The following is a 14,474-nucleotide window of genomic DNA, read 5'->3' as shown; positions in this document are numbered from 1 at the left end:
GCACTTCATCTCCTGAGTGCCCCCTGCTATGCTTCCCTGACTGAGCTTGACTCTCAAGCGAGGAGACAAAGCCCTCTCCAAGCCCACAGCGGTGGGCGGGCTGGAGGCGCTCTGCAGTGGCCCGTCTCTGGGGCGTGCTGTCCCCACTGAGAGCTCCCCTCTACCCTGTCCTGCTCTTCCTAGGGCAGGAGCCTCCCTCACCATTCACTCCTGCTTGGCCTGTGCTGGGCAGGCAGGTGAACCCCGGAGCCCGAGAACATCCCCACGAAAGGCGCAGGTGCTAACACCTGGGAGTCCATCAGTACATGCACCCACGGGAGGACGTGGGGCCCTGGGGGCTCAGCAGCGTGGCTCCCCGCCCAGGTACATTTCAGTTCAGTTCAGTCGCTCAGTCGTGTCTGACTCTTTGCGACCCCATGAATTGCAGCAGGCCAGGCCTCCCTGTCCATCACCAACTCCCGGAGTTCACTCAAACTCATGTCCATTAACTCGGTGATGCCATCCAGCCATCTCATCCTCTGTCGTCCCCGTCTCCTCCTGCCCTCAATCCCTCCCAGCATCAGAGTCTTTTCCAATGAGTCAACTCTTCGCATGAGGTGGCCAAAGTACTGGACTTTCAGCTTTAGCATCATTCCTTCCAAAGAACACCCAGGACTGATCTCCTTTACAATAGACTGGTTGGATGTCCTTGCAGTCCAAGGGACTCTCAAGAGTCTTCTCCAACACCACAGTTCAAAAGCATCAATTCTTCGGCGCTCAGCTTTCTTCACAGTCCAACTCTCACAGCCATACATGATCACTGGAAAAACCATAACCTTGACTAGATGGACCTTTGTTGGCAAAGTAATGTCTCTGCTTTTCAATATGCTATCTAGGTTGGTCATAACTTTCCTTCCAAGGAGTAAGCGTCTTTTAATTTCATGGTTGCAGTCACCATCTGCAGTGATTTTGGAGCCCCAAAAAATAAAGTCTGACACTGTTTCCACTGTTTCCCCATCTATTTCCCATGAATTGATGGGACCAGGTGCCATGATCTTCGTTTTCTGAATGTTGAGCTTTAAGCCAACTTTTTCACTCTCCTCTTTCACTTTCACCCAGAGGCTTTTGAGTTCCTCTTCACTTTCTGCCATAAAGGTGGTGTCATCTGCATATCTAAGGTTATTGATATTTCTCCCGGCAATCTTGATTCCAGCTTATGCTTCCTCCAGCCCAGCACTTCTCATGATGTACTCTGCATATAAGTTAAATAAGCACGGTGACAATATACAGCCTTCATGTACTCCTTTTCCTATTTAGAACCAGTCTGTTGTTCCATGTCCAGTTCTAACTGTTGCTTCCTGACTTGCATACAGATTTCTCAAGAGGCATGTTAGGTGGTCTGGTATTCTCATCTCTTTCAGAATTTTCCACAGTTTATTGTGATCCACACAGTCAAAGGCATTGGCATAGTCAATAAAGCAGAAATAGATGTTTTTCTGGAACTCTCTTGCTTTTTCCATGATCCAGCGGATGTTGGCAATTTGATCTCTGGTTCTTCTGCCTTTTCTAAAACCACCTTGAACATCTGGAAGTTCACAGTTCATGTATTGTTGAAGCCTGGCTTGGAGAATCTTGAGCATTACTTTGCTAGTGTGTGAGATGAGTGCAATTGTGTGGTAGTTTGAGCATTCTTTGGCATTGCCTTTCTTAGGGATTGGAATGAAAACTGACCTTTTCTAGTCCTGTGGCCACTGCTGAGTTTTCCAAATTTGCTCATTTTAAAGGTCACCTCCTCCAAATAGGAAGTTATCTGTTTTGCACAAGGAAAGACATTTTTCCTAGAGAGGAATACTTCAGTTCTCTTGTGAGATCCAAAGGTTTACCTCCACTAAACAGGTTTTAATCTGTTTCAGTTCATGTTTCTAAGCCTAAATAGAAATTGGTAAATTCAGCTACAGAATAAATATTTCTTCAACTGTGGGTTGGTCTTCTGGTATTTGAGACCCCTGTCTAATCTTGTGTGTTTTTCCCCTTTTTCATTTTCACACACACACACCCCTCTGATGCCCCCCTCACAGACCCCCCAGAGGCAGCATCCCTAACTGGCACCACCCCACCTGCAGCTCCCAGGATCCAGGAATGGGGTGACGTCTCACCCGAAGTACCGCAAAGTCAGGTCCTCTCGACTGAGGTCCCCAGGTCTCCCCGAAAAGTGCCCAGTGGGGGTGTTCGCCATCCTGTGGTCACTCCAAGCTGCGGCCGGATGCCACCTATCTTCCGTTGCCTTCCCTTGGGATTCCTACTAAACAGTATTGATAACTTCACTTTATCTTCCATATGTGTTCTTGTCTGTGCTGTCTGTCTTCTGTTGACTCCTTTTGGAGGGTTCCTGGGAGAGAACTTGACCCAGCCGACCTCAACCTGACCCCTACCTGACCCAACCTGACCTCAACCAGACCCAGCGTGCCTGACCTCAACCAGACCCAAGATGACCTCAACCTGACCAAACCTGACCCCAACCTGACCTCAACCAGACCCAAGCTGCCCTCAACCTGACCCCAGTGTGACCCCCCAACCTGGCCTCACCTGACTCAGCCTGAGCTCAACCTGACCCAGCCTGACCCCAAACTGACCATCTCTATTTTCAGTCTTATCTATTCACTTCTGGAAACTGGGTTTCATTATGAGATTCTCCTAGTCTTTTTAATAATGTCTTTCATCCTCTGGGGTTAATTCCTTCTTTGATGCATTGAATTATTTTTGATAATTTTACCACCGGAGCCCGACCCTATTACTCCTGTGCCTGCCGGTGTTTGCTTAGGTGGGATTCTGCCCTGTGTATTTTATAATTTCAGTTTGTAAGTCCATCTGTGAGGGCTTCCCCAGTGGGAGCCTCTGAGGCTTCAGTGGCAAGCCCGTCCCTGCAGACCCGCGGTGCTGTCGGCGCTGGGCTGGGTATCGTGCGCATGCACTGTGTGGTTTCATGGCGCCCTCGCCTTCTTCCCACCGGACGCCAGCGGGGAACTGTCGTATCTGGTCATGACACCCAAAATCATCCCAGGCCTCCCTGATGCCCCTGGGGGCAGAGTTGCCTCAGGTGATTCTGTGTGTGGTCTAACCAGAGTCTCTGGATGTGGTCAACATGAGACCTCCTCTCACAGGTGATCATTTCTTAGGTTTCTGTCATTGAGACAGAAGTTTCAACCTCATACCTACTGTGCAGGTAGGATTTTTAGACATGCATTCTCAAAGAGCCAGGCAGAGAAATCTTTTAATCCTCTCCCCAGGGCAGATTTCTTTCACTAGGGTATAGGGACCCTTTCCCTAGTGTGGAGGGACAAACATCCCTGCTTCCTACAGGGTGAGTTCACACCTTCCACCTCCTGTCATGAGGGCTTACCAGTTACCACCTGTCAGAAGCGGATGCAATAAACTGTGTCCTCAACCTCTCCCACCCTACAACGCAATACCCGTGGCAACTTGAGATGTTTAATTTTGCTGTTAGGAATGAACTGGAACGTCTTTTCGTATATTTAAAGTCTATTTTTTCCACTTTACTATAAACTCGGTGATAGTTTGCCCATTTTTTTCTATTAAGTCATTAAAAAAAAAAAAAATCTACAGTGCTTAAATGCCTCCTATAACCCACACGGTGGATGGGGAAGCATTTCAGGGCTCTTGTTTCCTGAATAAATTATGCAAAGTCTGTATTTTTTGTCTTTGTCTTGCAGATGTCTCTGTTGCATTAGCTTAATGGTCAGAAAGTGATTGGACAGAGCATCTCAAATGCCTGGAACAGAAACAAAAACCAGTTTCTGCAGATTAGTTGTGTGTGTCCGGGCACTTCAACACCAGCAGGCTGTCCCTCACCGCACGCCCCCCACCTTCACGTCTTGCTGGTGCAGAGCCTGCAGGGGGGTACAGGGGAAGGTGGCGGCTTCTCAGGTCTTTCCAGAGCATGCCCACGGCCCCAGGCATGTGAGCCGCATTCTAGGTTTCCAGGAATTCCTCAGAGCTTTTCAAAGCATCTCGTTCCCCAGCCTCTTCTCCCTAGCCTTCTGGTTAGCCTGTTGTTTGCCGTGACACAAAGTTCATCCCTTGTCTCGGCAAACGTTTTCATGTAAGTGATTTCCACAAGCTGCTCGGGTGGCCACCTCTGCCCTGGGAGAGCCCTGAGTCGGGGGAGGTATAGGCAGGCCCTCTGATGGGTCTTTCAGGGGCGCCACCAGAAAGGTCCCAACAGTTACGGTTCCCCCTGAATGGGGTGCACTCTCCCCCTCCCAGTGCCAGTCGTGGTGCCAGGAACGCAGGGTGTCACCTTCAAGGCTATCACGAAGCTAGGGGCAGGTTAAAATGCTGAGTTAACATTGTTACCGAGATTCAGGGGTTCTTTCTCAAGTGTTCCCCCGGCTGCTGCTACCCTTTGGTTAGTGTCTGGAGTTCCAAAAAAGTCAATTCTGATGGGGTTTTTTCCCCATCTTTGCTTTAACGGGAGGATATTTGGAGGTCCTTGCTATGCAGTTTTCCAGTCACTCTGAATTTTAAGTGGAGAGCCAGGAATATATATATTTTGCAGGTTCTCCTGATAATTTCAGTGCTGTCAGCCCTCAGTCCACACTCTGAGAACCATCCCTCTCCCCTCCAGAGGACTGCCCGGCCCATGTCCTCGCTCATACTCCCGGGTAAAGAGGCTCCGGGCTGGTACTTGCTTGTTTCCTGTGTTCCGTCCCTGTGGCCACAGTGCAGGGAAGCGCCTGGTGCCCGAGCGCCGCCCCATCATGTTAACAAGCACTGAGGGAGACCATCCTGGCAGGATTCGGGGAGGACTGGAACCTCCCTTCAGTAGTGTGGAAAAGAACCCACAGGAGTCCATGCAACTTCTGTGATGTGGTTCCTGACTCAGGGACTCTGTTTCCAAACAGATACGCAGATGTAAAGGGGGGGCCTCAGGTATGCAGCGCCGGAGCCGGGGGAGCCCTGGGTTCCATTTGGTCCCAGGCCCCTGGGTCGCGCGCAGGCAGGGTGCCCCCAGCTCCATCCTGCCTGCGGCCTAACACGCTCTCCGTTCCTTTGCAGGCCCAGCCTCCCGACCCCGGCGCGGCGCATGGGGCCATGGCCCTGCTGCCCGGGCCCGCGGAGCGGCGGGGCGGTGGCGGCGGGGCCCGCGCCCGGCACGTCATCATCAACGTGGGCGGCTGCCGCGTGCGCCTGGCCTGGGCCGCGCTGGCTCGCTGTCCCCTCGCGCGCCTCGAGCGCCTGCGCACCTGCCGCGGCCACGACGAGCTGCTGCGCGTGTGCGACGACTACGACGTGAGCCGCGACGAGTTCTTCTTCGACCGCAGCCCCTGCGCCTTCCGCGCCATCGTGGCGCTGCTGCGCGCCGGGAAGCTGCGGCTGCTGCGCGGCCCGTGCGCCCTGGCCTTCCGCGACGAGCTGGCCTACTGGGGCATTGACGAGGCGCGCCTGGAGCGTTGCTGCCTGCGCCGCCTGCGCCGCCGCGAGGAGGAGGCGGCCGAGGCGCGCGCGGGGCCGGCGGAGCGCGGGGCACCAGGGAGCCCGGCCTGCACCCCGCGACCTGGCGGGCGGCTGGCGCGCGGCCGGCGGCGCCTGCGCGACGTGGTGGACGACCCGCGCTCGGGCCCGGCCGGCAAGCTCTTCGCCTGCGTGTCCGTGGCCTTCGTGGCCGTCACGGCGGTCGGCCTCTGCCTCAGCACCATGCCGGACATCCGCGCCGAAGAGGAGCGGGTAAGCGCGGGCCAGGGCAGCTGGCAGGGCACCCGGGTTGGACTGGGGCTGGGACAGGCGGCCGGGCTGGGCAGGGCTGGAGGTGGCGGAGACGGAACCGGCCGGGGTGGTGCGGGTCAGCGGGGACCTAGGGCTGGACTCGAGTTGCGGCCTGGAGGCAGCTGGGCCAGGGGATGGAGGGGCGCCCACGGCCTGGTGGCCTTAGGCACCCCTGCCCCGTTGGTTGAAACCATGGGCCCTGGAACCACCGCACCAGCTCCGGTTCGGGGGAGAGAGCCGCTGGCACCGCGGGGGCACCAGGCTGTCCACTGCTGGCAGAGGCTCCAAATTTCTGCCAGTTCTGAGAACTCAGTGAGTCCGCTGGTCCGCGGCCTTCTCACCCATCCTGTCTGCCGGCCGGGCCCAGAAGCTTGGACAATTCGGAGCTAAAATGCCTGCTCTAGAGAGTGCTGTGCTGTAAACTCAAGTCCCGTCATCCTGGACCAGAAGAAGGGGACCTGGGAATTCTTCAGGCGCCCAGCTCCTGCACTGGCTCTGTGGAGGTGCTGGGGCTGGTGTCTGAGCAGTTGGTGGACTTCCTGCTCCCTTGTTGACCTGAGAGGTACAGGTGGAAGTGTCCCCACGGGTTAAGGTGTCACCCAGAGCTCACAGGTGTTTGTGTGCTGCACGCGCCCCAGAAGGTCTCAGGCACATTCTGGGAGGCCGGAGGGGATGGCGTCGGGGCTGGGGTCAGGAGGGAGGAGCTGCTGCGTGTCTGATGATGTGACTGTGTCGCCCTGCACAGTGCCACCTGCGTTTCCTCATGGAGCGGCAGGGGGTTCCCTGCCTGCCTGCTCTCCAGCTCCAGCTTCCAGGGGTGAGCATTGGACTTGAACACCCCCACCCCCGTCCAGGTGGAGCAGGTCAGAGCTCCCATAACCCCTCCCCGAGAGCCCCTCGCTGTCCGGGGTCATGTCCAAGTTCACCTGATATGGTCAGCTCATTATTCAGCGATGCAGAGTCCAGTCCTCTGGTAACAGCTGTGAGTGGGCTCCACTGGGAGCCTGGTGACCCTGACTGCAGATCAAATTTAAATGTAAATTTTAGGAAATTGGTTTTGCTTCCTTCATTGTTTGGGTGTCTGATTCCTGGGCTGTCATTTCCAGTTGTCTTAACTAGACCCAGGTTTTGGATTCTGCTTCTAAAGACGTGTTTGGACTTTCTAAGCAGCAATAACTCCATACAATCCGAGGAGGAAACCATTTACGCAAGAATCAGGGAACAGAAGTCAGGGCTGTGTCACAGAGACTGAGCCGGCTTTGAGTCTCCTTGCTGGTCCCCACGTCAGCCACCATTCATATCCATCACCCACCTCTTCCTCATTTCCAGAAACATCACTTCCTGCCACCCGACACTGTCTCACCAAATGAGTCCTCAGGTTAGGAAGTAAGGACCCCAGTGGGGTGAGCACGTGCTGTGTCCATGTGTTGGTGAATCCATGGACTTACCTGTGTGCTGTGCCGGACTCCCGGCACACTGCACACAGTAGGTGCCAAGTCACAGTAGGTGGTGTCACTGCCACAGGAAGGAAAAGGTTTTATGTTTCATCAACACTGAGTGTGTGAGGCAAAATACACATGAAATTCACCAGCTGAGCTGTTTTTATGCGCAGTTCAGTGGCATTAACTACAGTCACACGTGCACCATCCGTTGCTAGAAATCTCTCATCTTCCCAGACTGAAACTCTTCCCATTAAACACTGACTCTGCAGCCCCCAGAACCTGCCTTGGACCTTCTGCCTCTGTGGATCTGACAACTTTAGGGACTCATTTAAGAGGAATCAGGCAGGCACCGCGTTCTTCAGGTTCACGGCGTTGTGGCAGGTGTCACACTCCTTCCTTCTTAGGGCTGAGTAGCGTCCCCTGGCATGTGTCTCCTCTCCTTACTCGCCCGATGTCCATCCGTGGCCCCTGGGCTGCTTCCCTCTCTTGCTGTTGTGACACGCGTTGCTGTGGACACATGTGCGTGTGTCTGGTGAGTCCTGCCCTCGGGTCTGGGGCTTGTCCCAGCAGTGGGCCAGCTGGCATCTGTGATGATTCTGTGTTTATGTTTCTGGGGAGCTTCTGCTGTCTCCCCTGCTGCTGCAGCCTTGACTTACCAGGGAAGTTTCCAGGCACAAGGTGTTGGAGATGTAGGGCAGAGAAGAACGTGAAACCCTTCATTATTTTCTTGATTGTTGGGTTTTTTCCCCAGTAGAGTTTAGCCTGGGCTAAAATATTATCTGTATGTGATCTCTGATTTTAATTAAGTAGCTAAGTAATTTCTTTTTAAAAGTTCAAGTCTTCTCTTGAAGGCTCCAGAAAGCGTCCTCTGGGGGGCTCAGCACCGACCGTCCCTTGAGCCTGAGGTCCTGTCTTGCACTAGCAAGGATGCTTCCGCGGGGCACCCACACTCTAGTGGATGGTCCAGATCAATGCACTCAACTTCCTCCTGGAAAAGGATCTTGGGGAGCAGGAAGAGTCCTCAGGAATCAGAGGTGGCTGGTGCGGCTCCGTTATCATCAGTCTGGGGATGTCGCTCGTCATCTCTGGCAGTGTTAGTGTTTGGTGGTTATTTTTATGTGTTGGTAAAGAAAAGCATGGAGGGAGAGGAAAGATTAGTATCCTCTATTATTCAGGGAATCATAGGAAAACAGTTCCGTGGTTCCTGCTGCAAGCCCATGAAATGCCCCCTTGAGTGAGTGAGACCCCCATGGGGCTGAAGGAAGCCCCCAGTGCACAGAGACCCCGGCTTTGGGGCAGCTGGGGCGTGGCTTTTGGGCACAGGGATGTCTTCTTCTGCCTTGGCCCTGGGCGGGTCTCACTGTTGGAGTCTCTCGTGTTGCTTCAGGGTGCCTTCCCCGCCCCAGGGAGGACTCTGCAGCCAGACTGCTCAGGGTGGCTGAGAGCAGTGGGCAGAGGCCCTGGTGCTGCCTGAGGCTGTGCAGGGCCTGTGTGCTTGTTGGGGGCTTCTGGGCAGTCTGCCCCACCAGAGTCCAGGCTGTGGTCATCCCCGAGTCTCCTCGATGCCCGGGAAGCCCCTGTGGCCAGTGGTGGCTCTGTCAGGAATCTGCTTTCACATGTCGTAACTGAATGAGAGCTGGTCTCTGCTTTTCGTTGTTTATAGGATGGATGATGGGAAAAACATACTTGTGGGACGAACCTTGAGGACGCTGTGCTAAGGGAAACAAGCCAACTGTCAGGACAGAGCCTGTGTGACTCCACCCACCTGAGGCTTTTGGAGTCAGCAGACTCCTGGAGACAGAGGTGGACGGGCTGGGCGGGGCGGGCGGGGCGCAGACCACCAGGGGGAAGCAGCCAGGGTTCCACTGCATCCGGCGCCTCACAAGGTACCAAGGACCCTCAGCCCTCACGCTCAGCGAGAGAGCAGTGGGCCCCGGGCCGAGGGGGGCCCCAGGCTTAGAGGGGCGCCAGGCCGAGGGGGGCCCCGGGCCGAGGGGCACGCAGCCCCAGCCCTTGCTACTTCCTGCTCCGCCCATTGAGATGCAGGGGGTGGGGGGTCCCCAACTCCATGGTCCTCACCTCGTGGTCCAAGTCAGAGCAGGCGAAGGCCACGGGGCAGCTGAGGGCTGGGCTCCGCCTGGGTGCCCGCCCTGCGCGACCCCCAGACCCCTTCTCTGGCCCCCGCCATCTGAAGCTGGCTCAGCAAGCACTGAGGCCTGCTTCTTGGGGACTCGTTTGGGGTCGGGCCTTGATTCCGGCTCTGTCGTAGACCTGCGTGTGTCCCTGCTGCTGCGAAAGAAACCACCACCAATGGCCTCCTCAAACTGCCAGTCTGTGCCTCATGGTCCTGCTGGGACCGGGCCTCCTGCAGAGCTGGTTCCTCCAGGGGACTCCCTCCCTCATTCCAGGGCCCCTCAGCTGGTTCTCCTCTCCTGCTGCGGTCCCCTCCCTGTGGCCAGGAGGCTCCAGCTCCAGGGCTGACCCCTGACCTCCTTCCTGCATGTCACCATAAGAGCCCCAAGCCAGAGGGAGGCGAGCCCCCCATTCTGCTGCCTTGGGGTCTACAGCGCCTCTGGCCTCACTCCTAGGGTGTTGGGGTCTCAGTGAAGGAGACAGAGCATGTTTCTAGCCACTCCCCCAACACCTTGCTGTCGGGTAACATGCAGACATCAGGTGCGCCCAGAGCACCCCGTCCCTGCTGGATACTCGGTTCTGTGAGAGGTGTGTTCAGCGTGGTTAGGCGACCCCGGGAACGGGCATACACACTGGCGCCCACCCCGCTGGATGTCGCAGTGATCAGATGCTAAGGACAGGCCTTCGGAACCAGAGAGGCCTTTGTTCTGGCAGTTGGCTCTTGGATTCCTCCCTGCGGGGTGTTGCCTGGAGACGGTGCTGGGCCTGCGAGTAGTGAGGCCCGGGTGCACACGCCGGCCTGGGGAACAGCGCGTCCTCAGAGGCTGTGCTCAACCCATCACTTCCTTTTCACGGAGGCTGGTGTTTGGCTTGCAAGTCGATTTTTAACTCTAAGCTCATATGATTAAATCAAGACCCACATAATTAGTTATGGATTTCATGAGTGCGACTTCGAGCACCAAATTCACAAAGACACTTGGCAACGGCATCGGAAGCTGGCGACAGAGCTGCTGCTGTGTGTGGGCACAGACACGCTCGTCGAGCTTAACAGCCTGAGCCGGGCTGAGGGCTTCACTGCTCCAAGCTGTCAGTCAGGGCTCCCCAGCGCACAGACAGAACCGGTGCAGCGGGCTTGCAGCCTGCTCCGTGGGGCACAGGGCACGGCCTGCTGCGGTGTGAGAAAGCACGTCACCGTCTGTGCACAGGCTCAGGGGCTTTGCCTCTGATGACTCGACCTGGAGTCCCCCCAACCCCCGACTTGGACGACGTCAGGCCTTAGAGTTGATAGCGAAGTTTCTTAGACTTGGGGGGCTGCAGGATGGAATATATAGGCGAGAAGGACATGAATTTGGGGTGCTGGGGGAAGAATGCTGCCATCTGAATGTCACGTTCCCAGAATTCGCAGGCTGAATCCCAAGCTCAGTATGTCAGGAGGGGGCTTCTGGGGGTGACAGAGTCATAAAAGTCGAGCCTCGTGATGGGATTAGTCTCCTACAACAGTGCCCACCCAGAGCTGCCCACCCATTCGTCTGGAGCGGACACAGTGAGAAGCAGGAGGCAGGGACCCACTAGACACCAAGTGTGTCGGTGCCCGGACCGCGGACGTCCAACTTGAGAGCCGCGAGCAATGAGCTGCTCTTTCAGCGCCGACAGCAGCAGGGCTCGAGCCAGTGGCAAAGGAGCCCCTGAGCACAGGGACCTGGGCTTCAGTCCAGCCCCTGATGGCTCGTTTCCTGTCCACGAGGGCTAAGAATGCTGTACTGGAGCCGCTGCAGCAGGACAGGACCTCAGGGCCCTCCCACGCGCGTCAGCCGGACTCCAGGCCCCGCATCCAGGAGGCTCCAGTCCCACCCAGCAGGGGCCGTCTGCGTCCCGTCATCACACCGTGCCAACGGGCTGTGGTGCTCCCTGACGCGGTCAGGCCCAAGAAGCTGAAAGGAGGAAGGGAGGATGGACCCCAGCCAGCTGCTGGCGCAGCCACCAACTCCAGAGAGGGCCCTGCCCCCAAGTCCCAGGACCGAGCTGGGGACAGAGGCTCCCAGGGCCCTGGGCTGGACCATGGGTCTGGCTGGTTGGGTTTCTTATTTGCAAAGGTCTGATCCAGGAACCGACACGACCTGCTGGCAGATACTCCGCTGCAGGCGAAGCTGGGTCTGGTACAGGTCCAGCCCTGATCATCGTGCTCTTCTGTGAAATGAGGGGGGCCCCAGGACTGCGAGGAAGGCGAAGCGGCAGCCCCTCCCCACAGGGAGTCTCGTCTGCAGCCCACACTCTGGCCTGGAGCCCCTGCCAGCCCCCAAAACTGCAGGCCAAGCCCCAGCAGTCATCGGCCACTGCGTTGGAGGGAACACTGGCTGTTTTCACGGGGGACCCTCCTGCCAGACTCTGAAAGGCTCTGGAAACAGAGCCACACGTGCCAGGGGATAAACATGGAGCTCGGGGCATTTTCCTCTACTTTCCACATAAATTTGGCAGAAAAAATAGGGGATTTCTGTTTTGGATTTGTGCTTTAGTCTGAGGGGAAAAAAAACTTATGCTCAAATGCCTAGAATAGAAACTACAAGGTTCTTTTTTTTTTTTTTTAAGACAAGTTTTTTGAGCAGTTTTAAATTCACAGCAAAATTGAGAGGAAGGTGCGGAGAGTTCCTGTGCGCCCCCGCCCCACCCTTACACAGCATCGCCCATCATCAGCCTCCCTGAGAGTGACGAACCTCCGTTGGCAACTGCCCAAAGCCTACGGTTTACATTAGGGCTCCACCCCATTCTGTGGGTTTGGACACAAGTACGATGACCTGTATCCACCATAACAGTGTCGCTCAGAACCATTCTCCTGCCCTGAAAACCCTCTGTGCCTCCCCTGACCCCCTCCCCTTCCCCAGGCCCTGGCACCGCTGATCCTTTCACGTTATCTGTAGTTTTGCCTTTTTCAGAATGTTCTATAGTTGAAATCCTTTGCAGATTAACCTCTTTCAGTTAGTAATATGCATTTAAGTTTTATCCATTTTTTCATGACTTGATAGCTTGTTTCTTTTTGGCCTTTAATAATACCCCATTGTTTGGACGTTCTGGGGTTGGTTTACCCACCACTGACTGAAGGACCTCTTGGCTGCTTCAGGTTTGACAGTTATGAACAGAGCTGCTATAAGCACCCCTGTGCAGGTTTTCATGTGAACATGTTTTTTATTCCTTTGGGTAAATACCAAGGAGTGTGGCTGCTATATCACTAGGTAAAATATACTCAGTTTTTTACAAAAGCACCAAACTGCCTCCCAAAGTGCCTGCCCCGCCTTGCCTCCCCAGCGACACTGACTGAGAGCCCCGCTGCTCCCCTGCCGCCAGCATCTGTGCTGCCGGCGCTCTGGACGTGGGCCTTTCTGACAGGCGTGGCGTCTCCGTGTTGTTTTCCCTTGCATCTCCCTGATGACATATGAGTGGGGCGTCTTTTCATGTGCTGGTTGCCATCTGCGTAGCTTCTTTTCTCCCATATTTACTGAGAACCTTGGTGGGCCCTGGCAGCAAATCTCCCAGTAAATCTCAACAGGTACCCTGGAGCTTAGGACTCTCAGACTTATTCATTATTCACACTGAGCCTCCAGCAATTGAAAACCACAGTTCAGGTTTTCCTACCAGCGCTGGTTCCAGGCGGCTGTGAGTCTTGCCCCTGGAAGCCTGGCTCCCTGCGTTCACCCGTCTGTCACTCCAGTCTTGGGGGTAGTGGTTTGCCCTGTGCCCTCCCTTCTCTTACATACGTGAGAAGAGTGTGTTTTTCAGTCTGTTCAGATTTTTAGTTGTTGTTCGGAGGGAGTGGCAGCTGCCAAGCCCCTGACGTGCAGAACTGGAGACCGGTCCCAAGACTCTGCCATGACCTAGCCAAGGCTGTGGGTTCACCTTCTCTGTCACACAAGAGGCAAACAGGTGCTGGTTAAGTTCTCAGACTTAAACGCAGACCAGGGCTCCCACCCCAGCCCCTGTACAGACTGTTGAAGACCCAAAAACATGTGGTCTTCTTTCTGAGCCTGTTTTCTCATCTATAAAATGAGGATACTTCAGAGTTGTTGAGATTAAATTGAATAATGCTTGTGAAACGGCTTTCGACAGTGCTTTGCACAGAGAATTACCCTTTTGCACACAAGGTGCTGCAGCACACATGGGCCACGGGGCAGGTGGAGGCGAGGAGGCTGTGTCCAGGCGCCGGCTTCTGTGCGGGACACAGTGGGAGCTGCTGGTCCGCGGAGGGCGGGAGTCAGATGGGGGAAGCCAGTCCGCAGGCGCAGCTGGAGAGGCAGCCGACCCGTGCTGCGTGGCTGTCCGCAGGCACCTCGCCGCACCCAGGGTGTGAGCGGAGCCTGTGGCGAGGCCTCTGCCTCCCTGGTGGTGGAGGTGGCTGGCGGGGTGGCTGGGAGGCAGGGGCGGGGCAACCCCCTGGCCACCTCCCGCCCGCCCTCCTGCAGCCACGAGGAGTCCCCGCGGGGTTCCCTGCATCCAAGTCTGCGCTGACCCCCTCTGGCCACTGCCCTCGGCTTCAAGAACCTTCCCGTCTCAGCTGCCTCACTGGGGAGGCCACGGTCCTGTTCTCCGTACAACTGCCTAAATCAGGAGGGACGGTCACTTGCTCCAGATCCAGGAGGGCGGGCAGGTGGGTGGACGCGGCCTGAGGAGGAGGCGGTGGGGCCTGTGGGTCCCTGCAGCCCGCACCCACCCGGCCGGCCCCCAGGGTCCCCCAGGCAGCTGCACCCCCCTTCCTGGGTGGCCCTGATGTGTGGTGACGAGGACGTGCTGGGCAGCTGGGGCCTGAGGGGGAGGGCCAGGAGTCACCTTGTGTTGCAGGAGGACCTGGGGTCCCCTGCCCTGTGCTGGCAGCACGGGAGCCGCTGTGAGAACGCTGAGCGTGGAGCGGATGTGGCTGGGGTTCCCAGGGCCTCTCAGGTGCACCCGAGCCCTGACCTCCACTCTTCCCTCCCAGGCCTGCAGCATTTTCTTTAAAAGCCACGCATTTAAGGCAGGGAGATTATATGGCACCAGGCAGTGGCGGGAACAGACCTGAGCATTCAGGTGATGCTAGGCTCCACTGAAGCCCTAGATGGGGCTGCCCTGGTGACTCAGCTGGTAAAGGATCCACCTGCAATGCTGGAGACC

General features: G+C 56.2%; 1 protein-coding gene across 1 annotated transcript in view; it reads left to right on the top strand.

Annotated features, from left to right (window-relative positions):
* Positions 1-14,474, top strand: part of KCNG2 (potassium voltage-gated channel modifier subfamily G member 2) — a 52,483-nt gene that overhangs the window by 25,103 nt on the left and 12,906 nt on the right. The window contains exon 2 of the mRNA XM_019986969.2: positions 5,056-5,724. Within this exon, the coding sequence (XP_019842528.2) occupies positions 5,092-5,724 (633 nt within the window). The 5' untranslated portion in view covers positions 5,056-5,091. The remainder of the gene's footprint in view (positions 1-5,055; positions 5,725-14,474) is intronic.

This window comes from Bos indicus, chromosome 24 (genome assembly GCF_029378745.1).
Source record: "Bos indicus isolate NIAB-ARS_2022 breed Sahiwal x Tharparkar chromosome 24, NIAB-ARS_B.indTharparkar_mat_pri_1.0, whole genome shotgun sequence".
Taxonomy (NCBI): Eukaryota; Metazoa; Chordata; class Mammalia; order Artiodactyla; family Bovidae; genus Bos; species Bos indicus.
The sequence above is the reverse complement of the archived record's forward strand: the minus strand, read 5'-3'. Positions and strand labels throughout refer to the sequence as shown.